General features: G+C 41.8%; 1 protein-coding gene and 1 long non-coding RNA gene across 2 annotated transcripts; one reads left to right on the top strand and one right to left on the bottom strand.

Moving 5' to 3' along the window:
- Positions 1-4,242: 4,242 nt before the first annotated feature.
- On the bottom strand, positions 4,243-15,917 carry LOC139362512 (uncharacterized). The gene is made up of 3 exons (XR_011621618.1): positions 15,871-15,917; positions 8,621-8,677; positions 4,243-4,349 (listed from the first exon to the last, which is right to left on the bottom strand). It is a non-coding gene; the product is annotated as an uncharacterized lncRNA (long non-coding RNA).
- On the top strand, positions 14,861-15,463 carry LOC105471439 (prothymosin alpha-like; the record flags this gene model as incomplete). The annotated part of the gene is made up of 1 exon (XM_011723925.2): positions 14,861-15,463. A coding segment is annotated over one exon (603 nt), but the record flags the coding sequence as incomplete, so codon positions are not given.
- Positions 15,918-18,672: the final 2,755 nt, after the last annotated feature.

The raw sequence follows: 18,672 nt of genomic DNA on the forward strand, positions 1-18,672 counted from the left end.
TACAAAAATTAGTCAGGTGTGGTCGCAGGTGCCTGTAATCCCAGCTACTCGGGAGGCTGAGGTAGGAGAATAGCTTGAACCAGGGAGGCGGAGGTTGCAGTGAGCCAAGATCGCACCACTGCATTCCACCCTGGGTGATGGAGTGAGACTCCATCTCAAAAAAAAAAAAAAAAAATTGAACCACAATACAATGCCTTATAATAGTGCTCTCCATGGGTTGTTAGATATCCACACACAGTTTTATAAAGAGTAACTTGCTGGAATACTTTGCAGCCATAAAAAAGGATGAGTTCATGTCCTTTGTAGGGACATGGATGAAGCTGGAAACCATCATTCTGAGCAAACTGTCGCAAGGACAGAAAACCAAACACCGCATGTTCTCACTCATAGGTGGGAACTTAACAATGAGAACACTTGGACACAGGTTGCGGAACATCACACACTGGGGCCTGTTGTGGGGTGGGGGTAAAGGGGAGGGATAGCATTAGGAAGAATACCTAATGTAAATGATGGGTTAATGGGTGCAGCACAGCAACATGGCTCATGTATACATATGTAACAAACCTGCACGCTGTGCACATGTACCCTAGAACTTAAAGTATAATAAAAAAAAGAGTAACTTGCACATGAGGAGCCCAGTAAGCTGTACCCAGATAGTTTTCCTTGTACTTAGTCTAAAAATGTTATCTAGCTACCCATGAGTATGAGACAGTGTCTATGAAAGAAATCTATGAATTTTCTTCAAGTTCCCTCAAGCAAGATAGGAGTAAACTTTGACTCTGCTCACAATAAATTGTTACCTTAACAATTATCTGAACAACACTGAGAGATAAGTAGTGTAAATGTTGGTATGCTTACTCTTTAGATAAGGAAACTGAGATTCAGAAAAGTTCACTTTTCCAAGGACAAAGAACTCTAGTTGAATATTCGGAAGAATGATGAGTAGAATCTAGATCATGTAATGCTAAGCTGTGTTCTGTTTCCTCTGCACCAGCTGCTTCTCCACAACCTTTGTTTCCTCACTAGGTGATAAAAATGTCAGTGATTTCAACCCACAGAAACCAAGGTCCCTGTGCATTGTGTGGTAGACACTGTCTTACCTTGATGTTGTTCTTTTGACTTGAGGTGTGCAGAGTGAAAGAAAAACTCTTTGTTACTCCCTTTTACCCTTTGTGGGTCATTCTGGTATATGATTATTGTATTAGAATATCACACTACTGGAGGTTTACTATGGGCAAACTCAGTTCGTGTATGAGAGGCTATTTTAAGACCACTTAATGCTATTCACTTAGGGGGAAGGAAATTTCCCGGGCTGGATATAAAAGGCATATGAAACGCTGGCTTGCAAGATATGATATCCCTTCTTTGTGAGCCAGACCACTGATATGTCTTGTATTCTATGTGGATTTCTGTTTTTATCATTCAATAAAGTATTTTTAAAATTTTTGGTCTGTTTCAATTCCATCTGAGGGACGCCAGAAAAGGGCTTTTGTGCATTCTTGCTCTAGCGAGTTAACTCGGAAGCAGGTTAACCTTGTAGACAGGATGATGATAGGTATAATGAAAGTCACAAGCAGAGTGTAACCCAAAGGGAAGCTGACATTCCAGTTAATCTGGTGACATCAAGTTCATTAACTAGCACATGAGATGACATGTGGGTTGTGAGCTGGCTTTCTCAGTGAGCTCTAACTTGGTAAGACTAATACCATTAATGTAAAAACAATAGTAAAAGAGCTTTTGATTCATTAAGAAAAATTTGGGTCAGGTGCAGTGGCTCGTGCCTGTAATCCCAGCAGTTTGGGAGGCCGAGACAGGTGGATCACTTGAGGTTGGGAGTTTGAGACCAGCACGGCCAACATGGCAAAACGTTGTTTCTGCTAAAAATACAAAACTTAGCCAGGCATAGTGGTACACGTCTGTAATCCCAGCTACTCAGGAGGCTGAGGGAGGCTGAGGCATGAGAATTACTTGAACCCAGGAGACAGCAATTGTAGTGAGCAGAGATGGCGCCACTGTACTCCAGCCTGGGTGAAAAACTGAGACTCTGTCTCTAATAAATAAATAAATAAATTTATTGAAAGAGTGACAGTATTAGTTAGGTCAGCACTCTGAAACTGGACCTCTAGAAGCTGGAGGGAAGCATATTAGATGAGAAGCACAGTAATATGCCAGATTGCAATGGGCTGATTGACAAAAGGAAAGGCCAAAAAGATAATCAAGAAAGGGACCACTTCAGCAAGAAATTAAAAATCACTTCTCCACGATCAATGCAACCAGATTTTCCTCCAAATTTCAGTGCAGTATTTCTGATGAGATTCATTCGGTTAGATACTGGTGAGTTTGAAACTGAAACAATGGGAGAATTAGAACAACTCAGGAGACCTCCAAACGAGTTAATAAGTAGTTGAAAAGACTAATGAATTGAGAAGGTGAGAGAGAGGAGGGAGTGGTATCAGAGCCCCAAATCCTCAGTTATCATTGCTGAAATCAATAGGTAGTTGACTAAAATTGATAGATGACAAAATAATAATACAATGAAAATAGTAATAACCAATCTATATTAAGTATCAATATGTCAAGAGCAGTTCTAAGTTCTTGACATTTATTAGTTCAGTCTCTTTCTTTCTTTTTTTTTTTTTTTGAGACGGAGTCTTGCTCTGTGCCCCAGGCTGGAGTGCAGTAGCGCGATCTCGGCTCACTGCAAGCTCCGCCCCCCTGGGTTCACGCCATTCTCCTGCCTCAGCCTCCCAAGTAGCTGGGACTACAGGCGCCCGCCACCTGGCCCGGCTAATTTTCTTGTATTTTTAGTAAAGACGGGGTTTCACTGTGTTAGCCAGATTGGTCTTGATCTCCTGACCTCGTGATCCGCCCGTCTCGGCCTCCCAAAGTGCTGGGATTACAGGCTTGAGCCACCGCGCCCAGCCTCTTTTTTTTTTTTTTTTTGAGACAAAGTCTCACTCTGTTGCCCAGGCTGGAGTGCAGTGGTGTGATCTCGGCTCACTGCAACCTCTGCCTCCCAGGTTCAAGCGATTCTCCTGCCTCAGCCTCCCAAATAGCTGGGATCATAGTCATGTGCCACCATGCCCTGCTAATTTTTGTATTTTTAGTAGAGACAGGGTTTTGCCATGTTGCCTAGGCTGGTCTTGAACTCCTGGCCTCAAGTGATCCACCTGCCTCAGACTCCCAAATTGCTGGGATTGCAAGCGTGAGCCACTGTGCTTGGCTTAGTTCATTCACTTCTCTCAGTAAGTCCCAGGAGTTGGGGATTACTGTTATCTCCTTTGGTATGTTATTTAGATCGATGGAGATAACTACTGAGAGTTAGAAAGTGGCTCCCAGTTGGACGTAGCGGCAGCACCTGTTGTCCCAGCTACTTGGGGGAGGTTGAAGTGGGAGGATCCCTTGAGCTTTGCTGTTGGAATCTAGACTGGGTAACATAGTGAGACTTCTTCTATAAAAAGTTTTTTTTTTTTTTTAAGTGATTTCCTTAATGGAACTAAGAGATCAAGAAGTGTAGGGAAGCATTCTATTGCTTTTAATTAACATCGTTCTGGATTGTATGATTTTTATTTTTATTTATTTATCCAGTCAAATTTAGCAGGGGGGATTGTCTACCAACTTTAGTGACACTAATATTAATAAGTTCTGATAACCCACTATCATTGGAGCAGCCATGATTTTTGAAAAATTACTCTGGTAATTCATTATCTTGTAAAAATGTGAACATTGCCAACAAAGCTAAAGGCTAAAATACGAAAATCCACCAGTATGATCTTCTACCATGAGCAATAGTAACTATTTTATCAGTTAGGTGTACTTTCGTTGTTGTCGTTTGTTTTTGGAGACAGGGTCTTGCTCTGTCACCACACAGGAGTGTAGTGGCACAATCATAGCTCACCGTAGCCTCTAACTCCTGGGCTCAAGTGGTGCTCCCACTGTGAGCCGCTGAGCCTGGTTAGTTGTGTATTTTTCTAAATATTTCCATCTGTCTTTATATACGTACATATGAACTCTTAAAAATATATGAGGCCGGGCATGGTGGCTCATGCCCATAATCCCAGCACTTTGGGAGACCAAGGCAGGTGGATTGCTTGAGGCCCGGAGTTTGAGACCAGCCTGGGCAACATAGTGAAACCCCATCACACACACACGCAGGTACAAAAAAATTTAGCTAGCACACACACACACACACACACACAAATACAAACAAATTTAGCTAGACAAAGTAGTACACACCTGTAGTCCCACCTACCTGGGAGAATGAGGTGGCCAAATTGCTTGAGCCTAGAGGTAGAGGTTGCAGCAGGCCAAGATCGAGCCACTGCACTCCAGCCTGGGTGACAGAGACCCTGCCTCAGAAAAAAAGAAAAAATATGTATGTATTTTTTCCACATATGGTATACCATTTGTTGCGGGATGAATTGTGTCTCTCTCAAAAAAGATACGTTGAAGTCCTAACCCCCAGTTCATCAAAATGTGACCTTATTTGGAAACAGGGTCTCTACAGATAATCAAGATTGTTAGGGTGGGCCCTAATCCAGTATGACTGGTGTCCTTTTTTTTTTTTTTTTGAGACAGAGTCTCACTCTGTCACCCAGGTTGGTGTGCAGTGGCACAATCTTGGCTCATGGCAACCCCCACCTCCCAGGTTCAAGAAATTCTCTGCCTCAGCCTCCCAAGTAGCTGAAATTATAGGCACCTGCCACCACGTTGGGCTAATTTTTGTATTTTTAGTAGAGATGAGGTTTTGCCATTGTTGGCCAGGCTGGTCTTGAACTCCTGACCTCAAGTGATCCGCCCGCCTCGGCCTCCCAAAGTGCTGGGATTACAGGCATGAGCCACGGTGCCCAGCCAGTGGTGTCCTTTTAGAAAGGAGGAATCTGGACACAGAAACAGACATGCACAGAGGAAAGGTGATGAGAAGACAGAGGGAGAATGCCACATGAAAATGGAACATTGGAGTTGGGCTGCCCCAAGCCAAGGAACACCCAGGGCCACCAAAAGCCAGGAAGATTTAGCAGGTGCGTGGTGCTGCCAGCACCTTGAGCTCCAACTTTTAGCCTCTAGAACAGCGAGATGATATATAAGTTTATGTTAGCCTTTGAATGCAAAGACTTTTTTGCTTATCTATAGGGGCAGATATGATGAAAATTATGCACGGACCTTTTTGATTTTCTTTAGCTCATCAGCTATTGTTAGTGTTAGTGTACTTTTTGTGTGGCCCAAGACAATTCTTCCAAAGTGGCCCAGGGAAGCCAAAAGTTAGACACGTATGTCTAGTTTGTTGTGCCTTGTTAAGGAAGCCCTAGGAAACTGATACACTATTCTGTGTATCTTTAGGTTTCCTGCTTTATTTTTCTTTCCTTTTTTTTTTTTTTTTTGAGACAGAGTTTCACTCTGCCACCCAGGCTGGAGTGCAGTAGCACAATCTTGGCTCACTGCAACCTCTGCCTCCTGGGTTCAAGCGATTCTCCTGCATCAGCCTCCTGAGTAACTGGGATTACAGGCACCTGCCACTACAGCTGGCTAATTTTTGTATTTTTAGTAGACACAGGGTTTACCATCTTGGCCAGGCTGATCTTGAACTCCTGACCTCAGGTGATCTACCCGCCTCAGCCTCCCAAAGTGCTGGGATTACAGGCATGAACCACCATACCCAGCACTACCTCCTTTATTTATTTATTTATTTATTTATTTATGACAGAGTTTTACTTTTGTTGCCCAGGCTAGAGTGCAATGGCGTGATCTTGGCTAACTGCAAACTCTGCCTCCTGGTTTCAAGTGATTCTCTTGCCTCAGCCTCACAAGTAGCTGGGATTACAGGCGTGTGCCACCAAGCCTGGCTAATTTTGTATTTTTAATAGAGATGGGGTTTCACCCTGTTGGCAAGGCCGGTCTTGAACTCCTGACCTCAGGCGATCTGCCTGCCTTGGTCTCCCAAAGTGCTGGGATTACAGACATGAGCCACAACACCTAGCACTACCTCCTTTTTAAATGTTGCATAATATTGCATAATATAGCTACAGCTTATGTAGCCATTCCTCTTCTCTGGATGCCAGTTGTTTCTAATGTTTCATGATAAAAATGATGCAATGAGCCTTTGTATGGGTTTTGTTGCATGTATGTGTTAGCGCTTCTTTAGCATGGATACAAAGATGGGGAATTGCTGGTTCATAAGGTATATGCATTTTGAAAAGTACTAGATATTACCAAATTGCCCCCAAAGTGGTTTTACTATTTATACTCTTACCAGCAATGTAAGAGACCATCCATTTTCTTATAACCTCACCAATATAGATATTAGCAAATTTTTAAATCTTTAGCAATATATTGGTGGAAAAGTAGTATTTCATTCTTGTTTCAGCATTCATTTCCCTGATTACCAATGAGGGTTGTTATCTTCTCATGTGTTTATTGACGATTTATATTTTTCCTCCTACAAATTGCTCATTCATACAATTTGCGATTTGCTTTTCTATTGAGTTGTCGTTTTCTTATTGATATAAAGGAGGCTTAAATATAGGTTATCTACAAATAAAAGTACATAAATATTCTGGCTTATAACCCTTTGCCTGTTATACGTATTGCAAATATTTACTATCAGTCTATGCACTTTCTTTAATTTTGTTCATAGCATAGTTGTGTCATACAGAAATTTAAAAATTTTCGTAGAGTCAAATTTATCAGTATTGTAACCTTTTTGTCCTTTGCCTTTGGTATCTTATCAAAGAAGATCTTCCTGGCAGGTGCAGTAGCTCACACCAGTAATCCTAGCACTTTGGGAGGCCAAGGAGGGAGGATTGCTTGAAGCCAGGAGTTGGAGACTAGCCTGGGCAACATAGCAAGACTCTGCCTCTACAAAAAAATTAGCCAGGCATGATGACACACATGTAGTTCCAGCTACTCGGGAGGCTGAGGCAGGAGGACTGCTTGAGCCCAGGAGGTTGAGGCTGCAGTGAACCATTATCATGCTACTGCACTCTGTCCTGGATCACAGAGTGAGACCCTGTCTCAAAAAACAAATAAAAACAAATAAATAAGAATTAAAAAAACAAAAAACAAAAAGAGAAAGTTGCATGATTTAAAAAGAAACAATGATATAAAAAATCTCAGATTTTGAAACACTATGATAAAAAAGGAATATTTGGAATAAGAAAGGGAGGGAAAATGTATAAATATTTAATATAAATTAATTTTTGGCCGGGCGTGGTGGCTCAAGCCTGTAATCCCAGCACTTTGGGAGGCCGAGACGGGCGGATCACAAGGTCAGGAGATTGAGACCATCCTGGCTAACACGGCGAAACCCCGTCTCTACTAAAAACACAAAAAATTAGCCGGGCGAGGTGGCGGCGCCTGTGGTCCCAGCTACTCGGGAGGCTATGGCAGGAGAATGGCGGGAACCTGGGAGGCGGAGCTTGCAGTGAGCTGAGATCTGGCCACTGCACTCCAGCCTGGGCGACAGAGCGAGACTCCGTCTCAAAAAAAAAAAAAAAAAAAAAAAAATTAATTTTTAATTTTCAGTCACTGTGTTGTCCAGACTGGTCTTGAACTCCTGGGCGTAAGTGAGCCTCCCTCCTCAGCCTCCCAACATGCTGGGATTATAGGCATGAGCCACTGTGCCCAACCAGTATAAACTGATGGACACGAAATTTTAACTGGTATAAAAGTCCTATAGTTAGTAAATATATTTGGAGGAAAAGATAGTTTATAAATAATATAAATATAAAATTATAAAATTCTACAGCTTATTTTAAGGCCATTATAACAAAAGTTTGTCCATTTTAACCATGAATAAAATTCTAATGGAAGAGAGTTGGACCCTTATCTTACACCATACACAAAAGTCAGCTCAAAATGGGTTAATCGGTCCAGGAGCGGTGGCTCGCACTTGCAATTTCAGCACTTTAAGAGGCTGAAACAGGTGGATCATCTAAGGTCAGGAGTTCCAGACCAGCCTGGCCGACATGGTAAAACACTGTCTCTATTACAAATACAAAAATTGGCCAGACCTGGCAGCTCATGCCTATAATCCCAGCTACTCAGGAGGCTGAGGCAGAAAAATTGCTTGAACCCAGGAGGTGGAGGTTGCAGTGAGCTGAGATCATGCCACTGCACTCCAGCCTGGGCGACAGAGGGAGACTCTAACTCAAAAAAAAAAAAAAAAAAAAAAAAAAAAAAAAAAAAAAAAGGGTTAATGAGTTAAACATAAGAACAGGAAACATAAAATTCCTTAGAAGAAAATGCAGGAAAAAGAATCTTGACATTGACTTTGGTGATGATTTTTGACATGGCACCAAAAACACAGGTTAAAAGAAAGCGAAAATAGACTAGTGGGAAGTGGGAATACAACAAACTAAAAACTTTCTGCACAGCAAAGGAAACAACACAATGAAAAGGAAATGTACAGAATGGGTGAAAATGTTTGCAAACCATAGATCTGATAGGGATTACTATGCAAAATACATAAGAAGCTCCTACAACTCAATAGCAAGCAAATTAACAAAGAAGAAACCCCAAAGAAATAACCTGATTTGCAAATAGGCAAACAGAATGGACACTTCTCCAAAAAAGACATACAAATGGCCAGCAGGTATGTGAGAAGGTGCTCAACATTACTTACCATCAGGGAAATGCCAATCAAAACCGCTGAGATATCACTTCATATCTGTTAGGATGGCTATTATCAAAAAAAGACAAAAGGTAACAAATATTGGTGAGGACATGGAGAAAAGGGAACCCTTGTACACTGTTGTTGGGAAAATACATTGGTGCACCTATTCATATGGCAATTCCTCCCCCAAAAAAGTGCTAATGGAAAACAGACACAGTTGTGCCTTATGTATGTATGTACGTATGTATGTATGTATGTATTTATTTTTGAGACAGAGTCTCACTCTGTCACCCAGGCTGGAGTGCAGTGGCACGATCTCGGCTCACTGCAACCTCTGCAAACTCATCTACAAGGAATTGCATTTTTATTCACATAGATATGCAACTGATTTGAGAGTGGATTACTTTTTAATTGTATGTGTTTGAAGGAATTTAGTTGCCTCCTAGATTCAAGGGATTCTCCTGCCTCAGTTTCCCGAGTAGCTGGGACTACAGGTGCGCGTCACCACGCCTGGCTAATTTTTGTGTTTTTAGGGGAAACAGGGTTTCACCATGTTGGCCAGGCTGGTCTTGAACCCCTGACCTCAAGTGATCTGCCTGCCTTGGTCTCCCAAAGTGCTGGGATTACAGGCGTGAGCCACCGTGCCTGGCCAGTTGTGCCTTATGATGCCAATGTGAATGGAAGAGAGCCATAACATAAGCCTTTTGGGAAAAGCCTACGCATTGAACATGGCAAGAAATCCTTGTAGCCACCGACACTGAGGAGCACAGAGACTTTATTTGCAAAGGATTCCACAAAAGAGTTTGTGATCCTAAAAACAATTAAGGTATCCAGAGGACCTAACTGAACAAGAATAATGAAGAGATGAAAATAAGGTAAAATAGGCTGGGCGTGGTGGCTCACACCTGTAATCCCAGCACTTTGGGAGGCTGAGGTGGGTGGATCACCTGAGGTCAGGAGTTTGAGACCCGTCTGACCAACATGGAGAAATCCTGTCTCTACTAAAAATACAAAATTAGCCCGGCGTGGTGCCACATGCCTGTAATCCCAGGTACTTGGGAGGCTGAAGCAAGAGAATCGCTTGAGCCTGAGATGCAGAGGTTGCAGTGAGCCGAGATTGTGCCACTGCACTCCAGTCTGGGCAAAACAGCGAAACTCCATCTCAAAAAACAAAAAACAAAAAACAAAAAAAAACAAAAAAAGAAAGAAAAGAAAAAAAGAAAAAGAAAATAAGGTAAAATGTAGCCAGGAGAACATTTCTAAATATTTCAGTCTTACAAACATTACAGAAGCACTGTAGGTAGGGACATTATAGTCAGAAGTAATAAAATTCATTCACTGTGAAGTTTTTCTACCAGCCTTTGTGAAGATTTCGAAAACCATCAGTGGTTCATTGGCATCACAACATGGTTAAATTTAAATTTTAATTTGTGTTCGGTTTGGAGCTCCAGCTTTCCATAGTTTAGCTTGAGAAATGGACTTGCCCCCAAAGAAAAGCCTATCTTTTATTACAAGAATAAATTAAGGATTTAAAATATTTATCTGGAATAGTAATACAGAATAAAATCCTAGATAACTAAAGAATAAAAAAAAGCAATGCCCACTGGTCATGTTATAAGAGATATACAAACATCTGTCTGAGCACTACTAAATTGAATAAATTTAGAATCAATTCCCTACAAGAATCATGAAGAGAAAAATCTGCATGTTATAGAAAGAGCATGGACCCTTAAGGGTCTGAAAAAGTGGTTTTAATGCACTTCTAGCTGGGCAGATCTTGTGGGAATGTGATTCTTAGGCAACCACTGAGACTCAGTTTTTTTATTTACCTTGAGAAAATGAAATATTTTTCAGCTCTCAAAATCAGTGATTCTAGTTGTTTGGAAAAGATTGCATTTGATGTTTAATTTAGAGTATGAAAAAAAGAGGTACTCTATTAAAGCTGTTAGATGAATAAACTATTAAAATGAGGGTTAGTTTATGTGCACAAATGCTTCAAAATATTGAACAATTATAAAGTCTTTATAGCTGATGAATAATTAGTGAAGGCTTTACTTCAATAAGAAATAAAAACATGCCTAAATCTTTTCATTTGTAGCTGCAAAGGAATGCAGAGTACAGAGTATACAATTTATGATACATAATAATCTCATAGGCAGCTGGGAAACATAAAACTCATCTACAAGGGATTGCATTTTTATTCACACAGACATACAATTTACTTGAGAGTGGATTATTTTTTAATTGTATGTGTTTGAAGGAACTCAGTTGTATCAAAAGAGATGAAACAATAACATACGCCTTACTCTGCAAGCTTTTAAAAAAATACAGCAGACAATAAGATGCTGGATTGTAGGCTTAACAGTTCTCTTTTTTAATGCCCCATAACCATCTGTCCTATATTTTCTGGGATAGACCTCGTTTCAATATCCTTTTCAATCATCTCCATAAACTTTCACAGTTCTCTAGAAATTCAAATATTTGGGAAATGAATTAATCAAGTTAGTATCCATTCAAATAAAAACATACATATATTTTTCAAAAGACAGGAAGTTACAAGTGACAGAGAATTAGAGGTTTAAGAAATAGCTTGATCGTTACAGGAGCTCATGCATGTGCCAGTTCAGTATCCACATATAGCATCATTAGAGATCCAGGAGCTGTGGGGAATAAGCACAGATTCTGTTCAACCCCCAAATCTCAGAATACACTTTCTCAAATAAACATGGCTCCACCTCTGTTAGTTGCTCAGTTTCCGCCCATCTGTTCTGAGAATTGCTTTTCCTTCCTCATTATAGTTTCCTGTGTCTGGACAGGCTTATCCTGTTTCCTCTGGATGATGTTTTTGTTTGGACTGAGTTCCTGATTCCTCTTCCTTTTCCGTTTTATCTACTCCTGTTTAGTCTCTTGTTTGCACAATAGACTCCTTACACGGTACATTCTAAACATGATTCCAGTAATAATCTCTAACATTTATGTATGATGGCTGGAATACCCTGGCACTTGAGTTTAATATCATAATTTTTGTAGCATTATACACACACAGCTTTAAGAATTTGGGAAGAACATGGTGAATGGTTGGGGGGAAGAAATGGCTAAGTGCTTTGAACATATTGTGATACCTAAGTTGTATGGCTATATAGAGACAAAAGCAATTGATAAAATTCTACTTGAAAAGTCACAAAACATGAGAGACCATTTATTTGTATGTTGGTTTGGGGGCAATACGATGGGTAGGGTATATTTCTCTAAAGTACCCAGTATAAATCTGCAAACTAGAAAAGAAGGAAGCAAACCTGGGAGAAGATCACTAGCAAAAATCCAGCTTGCTCACAGAAAAAAAGGGGCTCATTTATAGCTATGGACCAAGTCCATATGGAGGCTGTTGAGAGACAATTCTCCAAGAATTTTTTGCATTTCTGCACATGTTGCAACCAGGGCACTGACTACCTTTTATTCTAATCTATCTTTAGAGGACATTTATATAGCAAACTGTCTTGAAGGATAGAGATAGCATCTCCCTTCATAGCAAAAGAGCAAGTTTGCTTACTATCCAGTGTTGTAAAATCATCTTTCCTTCTAGGGCTCAGGGGAAGTGTGCCACAACCCATTATAATGGGATTATTTTCCAAGCTCAGGGTGCTTTTCCTGTAACAGAACTCACTGCCTGTGCGGACATCAACTGTCCCTTGTGTCACCCTGTGGAAATGGGGCTTGGGGAACCAGTGCCGAAATGCTGTTACTTTGGCTATTGCTATTGTTGTGAGTAATAAACAATCCTTTATTTCTGACCCAGATGTCTCATGTCTTCTACCAGCATCCATGAAACTATAGCAGGCTGACTAGATAGCCAGCCTTCAGGGTAAGCTATTAGATCCTTAAAGTTCTAATAGGACCTAGCCCAGGTATTAAGGTTACGTAGTCTTTTGCGCTATGATAACAGAATATCTGAGACTGGGCAACTTATAATACACAGAAATTTATTGGCTCACAGTTTTGGAGGCTGGAAAGTTCAATATCAAGGGGTAGGCATCTGGTGAGGGCCTTCTTGCTTCATCATCATAAGGCAAAAGGAAAGAGGGGAAGAGGGGGAAGAAAGTGGACTGAACTTGCCCTTTTATAATGAGCACACTCCTGCCATAACAAGCCCATTCTTGAGATAATGGCATTAATCCATTCAGGAAGGCAGAACCTTCATGGCCTAATCACTTCTTAAAGGTCCTACTTCTTCAGGAGGCTGAGGCAGGAGGATCTCTTGAGCTTATGTTGAGGCTGCAGTGAACCGTGATTGTGCTACTGCGCTCTAGCCAGGATGACATAGTGAGACCCTGTGTCTAAAAAAATTAAAATTAAAATTAAAAAACGAAAAATAAGATCCCACCTCTTGATATTGTTGCAACGGTAATTAAATTTCAACATGAGTTTTGGAGAGGACAGACATTCAGACCATAGCACATGGGCACCTGGTCCAGGGGAATTTACGTGGGAGGCAGATATGCCAGACATGGTGCTAGAGGATTTTGGAGATTTTATTAATAGCCAGTCAAGAAGAGCAATTCTTGAGCCCTATCCTTTATGAGGGGAACATAAGACTCCAGGCAAGTTGCTGACTGGGAGTTGGCAGCTGTATATTGTTTTGTGGTAGTGCGGTGAGAAACCTCAGGTACACAAGAGATTCGGGTAGAAGAGATCATATAGCTTTGCAGGCTTCCCCTGGAGAATTCATAGTTACTGCTGTCCTTACACTGCCACAGAAATTCTTGGCATTTCAGTCTGTGAGCAGGTCAGCAGTGTCCAAATTCTTCTGATTTGTAGCTATAGACTCCAGGTGGACTCTACATGGTTTCCAAGGAGAAGAGTGAAACACGTTGTAGATGGCTGAGTGCTCATTTAGAATAGCAAGTATGGGGCAAGAACTGACAGATTACATCCTATAGCAGGAGGCAACAAACTTTGATAAAGGGCCAGATAGTAAATATTTTAGCCTTTGTGGGCCTTACAATCTCTGTTGCATGTATGGGAAACTCTCCTCCTGTAGAACAAAAACAGCCACAGATGAAACCAATGAGCATGGCTGCACTCCGATAAAACTTTATTTACAGAAACAGAGGGCAAGCTGGGTTTAGATGGTAGGTGGTAGTTTGCACTAGAGGATTGTTTTATATTTAGGCTGGCTTTATGAATGTGTGGCCAGTCACACAGGGCCATGAGCTCAGAAGGTCCCTGCACTTGTTTTGATGTTCTTCTGTCAGTGTCAAAATTCTTAATAATTTTCAAACAAAGGCTGGGCAGGGTGGTTCACACCTGAAATCCCAGCACTTTGGGAAGCTGAGGCAGGAGAATTGCTTGAGCTCAGGTGTTTGAGACCAGCCTGGGCAACGTGGCAAAACCTCGTCTCTACAAAAAATACAAAAATTAGCTGGGCATAGCGGTGTGTGACTGTAGTTCCAGCACCCTGGGAGGCTGAAGTGGAAGGATGGCTTGAGCCTGGGAGGTGGAGGCTACAGTGAGCTGTGATTGCGCCACTGCACTCTTGCCTGGGTGACAAAGTGAAATCCTGTCTCAAACATTTTTTTTCAAAAAAGAATATTTTGGACACTCTGTTTAAAGACTCAACATGCAGTATAAATCTGTTGCTGAAATATCAAGCCTAATGCCATCATGCACTTAAGACACATTGCTTCTTGCCCTGATTCTAAGCACACATAATTTCAGTTATAATCCAGCTTTTCACACATTTCTAAGGATTCAGAATTGGACTGGGCGCTGTGGGTCACCCCTGTAATCCCAGCACTTTGGGAGGCCAAGGCGGGCAGATCACCTGAGGTCAGGAGTTTGAGACCAGCCTGGACAACATGGAGAAACCCCATGTCTACTAAAAATACAAAAATTAGCTGGGAGTGGTGGTGGGCACCTGTCATCCCAGCTACTCGGGAGTTTGAGGTAGGATAATCACTTGAACCCAGGAGATGGAGGTTGCAGTGAGCTGAGATGGTGCCACTGCACTACAGCCTGGGTGACAGAGTGAGACTCTGTATCAAAAAACAAAACAAAACAAACAAAAAACAAACAAAAAGAATTCAGAATTGAGGTGGTCAGAATAGCTAGTTCTTTTGCCAGCTAAATTCCTTCTTTTCCCCACTGGCTGCTCTGAAAAGCCATCTTTGCATTGTTCCTTGTCCGGCTGGGCAGCTTTATCGCCAGAGTCCCTGAACTCTGGCTTTCTCCTTAATCCCCTGCATCGGATCACCCTCGTCCCCCCACCCCGTGTCAGAGGCAGCCGTAGACACCGGCTCCGAAATCACCACCACGGACCTACAGGAGAAGGAAGTCGTGGAACAGGCGGAAAATGGAAGAGACGCCGCTGCTATCGGGAATGCTAAGGAGGAAAACGGGGAGCAGGAGGCTGACAATGAGGTAGAGGAACAAGAGGAAGAAGGTGGGGAGGAAGAGGAGGAGGAAGAAGAAGGTGACGCTGAGGAAGAGGATGGAGATGAAGACGAGGAAGCTGAGTCGGCCACGGGCCAGCGGGCAGCTGAGGATGATGATGACGACGTCGATACCAAGCAGCAGAAGACCCACGGGGATGACCAGACAGCAGAAAAGGAAAAGTTAAACTACAAAAAAAAAAAAAAAAAAAAAAGCCGCCGTGACCTGTTCACCCTCCACTTCCCGTCTCAGAATCTAGACGTGGTCACCTTCGAGCAGAGAGGCCCCCCCACCGCCCACCGCCCACCGCGGGCAGTGCCACCCGCAGACGACACACGCTCTCCACCACCCAACCCAAACCATGAGAATTTGCAACAGAGGAGGAAAAGCCCAAAACTTCCAAGGCCCTGCTTTTTTTCTTAAATGTGCTTTAAAAAGGAAATTTGTTCGTATTTTTTATTTACATTTTATATTTTTGTACAGATAGTTAGGGTCAGCCATTTTTAATGATCTCGAATGACCAAACCAGCCTTCAGAGCGTTCTCTGTCCTATTCCTGACTTGACTTGTGGTGTGACCATGTTCATTATAATCTCAAAGGAGAGAGAGAAAAAAAAAAACTTGTAAAAAAACAAAACCGACAACAGAAAAACAATCTTATTCCAAGTGTTATATATAAAGTTTCGGTGCCACAAAAGGAATAGCACTCAAATACAAAATTTTCCTTTTAATTCTCAGCAGGGCAAGTTATTTCTATATAGAAGGGTGTGCCCTTACAGAAGGAACAATGATGCGCGCACACTTGGACAGGGGAGGGGAAGGGGTTCTTACCGAGGACGCACGTGGCCCCTGTTGCTGTGTCGTTCCCCTATTGGCTGGGGTTAGACGGCACAGGCTAAACTGATTCCGACTGGCTAATTTAAAGAGAATGATGGGGTGAGTGCTTTGGCGGGAGTCAGGGCAGAGCAGGTAGCAGGTAATCGGAATGAGTGAGGGTGGAGCAGGTGATCAGAATGAGTCAGGGTGCAGTAGGTAATTGGAATGAGTTAGGGTGGAGTAGGTAATCGAAAAAGGTTGCTTTATGAGGAAGTAGAAGGCAAAGAATTGAACTTACTGACATAGTAATTATTTGAAAAGAAATTTAGAACTCATATCTAACACGAGCATTCCAGTAACTTTTTTGTGTATGTACTTAGCTGTACCACAAGTGGTTGGTTTGTATGAGATGGTTAAAAAGGCCAAAGATAAAAGGTTTCTGGCCGGGCGCGGTGGCTCAAGCCTGTAATCCCAGCACTTTGGGAGGCCGAGACGGGCGGATCACGAGGTCAGGAGATCGAGACCATCCTGGCTAACACGGTGAAACCCCGTCTCTACTAAAAAGTACAAAAAACTAGCCGGGCGAGGTGGCGGGCGCCTGTAGTCCCAGCTACTCGGGAGGCTGAGGCAGGAGAATGGCGTGAACCCGGGAGGCGGAGCTTGCAGTGAGCCGAGATCCAGCCACTGCACTCCAGCCTGGGCGACAGAGCAAGACTCCATCTCAAAAAAAAAAAAAAAAAAAAAAAAAAAAAATACAAAAAACTAGCCGGCCGAGGTGGCGGACGCCTGTAGTCCCAGCTACTCGGGAGGCGGAGGCAGGAGAATGGCGTGAACCCGGGAGGCGGAGCTTGCAGTGAGCTGAGATCCGGCCACTGCACTCCAGCCTGGGTGACAGCGCGAGACTCCGTCTCAAAAAAAAAAAAAAAAAAAAAAAAAGGTTTCTTTTTTTTTTTCCCTTTTTTGTCTATGGAGTTGCTGTTTTATTATTATTATTATTATTATTGGCCTGTTTGATGTATGTATAAAACAATGTTGTCCAACGAGAAACAGGAATTTTATTTTGCTGAGTTTTTCTAACAACAAAAATTCTTCCTTTCCCCTCCCCTACCCTTGCCCTCCCCTCCCCTCCCCACTTTCCCTTCCCTCCCCTCCCCCTTTCCCCTCCCTTCCTCCCCTCCCCTCCTCTCCTCCTCCCCTCCCCTCCTCTCTCTCCCCTTCCCTTCCCTTTGACAGGATCTTGCCATGTTACCCAGGCTGGCCTCCTCGAACTGGGCTCAAGCGGTCATCCCACCTTTGCCTCTCAAAGTGCTGGTATTTCAGGCATGAGCCACTGTGCCTGGCCAAATTTCTTATTGTAGCTAAATACATTGGTATTTGTCTTAGTCTGTTCAGGTTGGTATAACAAAATGCCTTAAAACTGGGTGGCTTATAAACAATGAAATTTATTTCTCACAGTTCTAGAGTCTGGGAAGTCTGAGATCAAGGCAGTGGCAGGCTCTGTGTGTGATGAAGGCTAGTTTTCTCATGGATGGTATCTGTGTGCTGCATCTTCACATGGTAGAAGGGACGGAATTTCCTGAGGCCTTTTTTTACATACAGGCATTAATTCCATCCATGAGGGCTCTGCCCTCCTGACTTTGTCACTCCTAAAAGGCCCTTCCTCTTAATAACATCACTTTGAGGGTTAGGTTTCAACACAAGAATTTTGAGAGACACAACTATCCAGACCATAGCAGTATTGTTTACATGTCAGTCTTCTGTTACTTTAATGAGAGCCTGTGCTCTTAGCAAATTGATAAACATAATTCAAATGAAGACCTACCACAAAAATGATGACTTCGACAAGGGAAATGTCACCTTGACAAACCAGACAGTAGTCAGCACTCTATTCTTCACCATGTGTCTCCTTTTAGTATCAACATTAGGCTTTATTCAGGCAATGGAAGAACCATTAAAACCTTGGATGCAGGAAAGTTATATGATTGACTCTTAATCTGAAGATAGTTTGAAAGAAGAGATGACTGGGGATAGACTGGTGGGGATGGAGAAAGGAAGGAAAGTAAGGAAAGAAATGACAAAGGAGGTGATAAAAAAATTCCATCTTATTTGGTTCTGATATTTACATGAAACATGAAAGAGTCTTTCAACTCAGTATAGTGATAGAGAATGTAGGACTACTTCACATGTATGTACCCTTCAACTAATCCAATTATCCAGGAGTGTGAAGACACAACAAAAGGTAATCTTTTTCATATGTGGTGAGATTGCCCAAGAACAGGTAAGATTTAGAACGGCATACTTTAATTATGAGGAATATTTGCTTACAGATATTTGATTACTATTAAATACATTCCATAAGATCAATGTTTAATTTCAAACTGAAAGTTTGCTTTTTAATTTTAATAGCTGCAAAATTCTGCTAAAAAAGAAATCATAAGAATCTACTCAAATCCAAGCTTGAGTAAATATGATATGGAAATATAAGATGCAAGAAAGACTTTTCATAAATTAAAACACGTTTGTAACTCAAACGTAAGTCATTTTGGTTTTTAGAACATAGGATGACTTTTATAAAAGACCAAAATTTTAAAGGCAACTATAAAATAGGCTATAAAAACCAAAGGATGATTTGTAAACATGGAGATATGGCATAGAATAAAATGAGCTATAAATATGCGGATTAATAGCTAAGCACAAAGAAGTTGTTAGAGACATTTATGTAAAGCAACCAACAATGCATTTTTTTTGTTGCTAAAAAATGTTTTATAACAGAGAGATCTAAAACCTGCTTATTGATTACCTTCACTATGTGAAGGA

Source organism: Macaca nemestrina, chromosome 4 (genome assembly GCF_043159975.1).
Source record: "Macaca nemestrina isolate mMacNem1 chromosome 4, mMacNem.hap1, whole genome shotgun sequence".
NCBI lineage: Eukaryota > Metazoa > Chordata > Mammalia > Primates > Cercopithecidae > Macaca > Macaca nemestrina.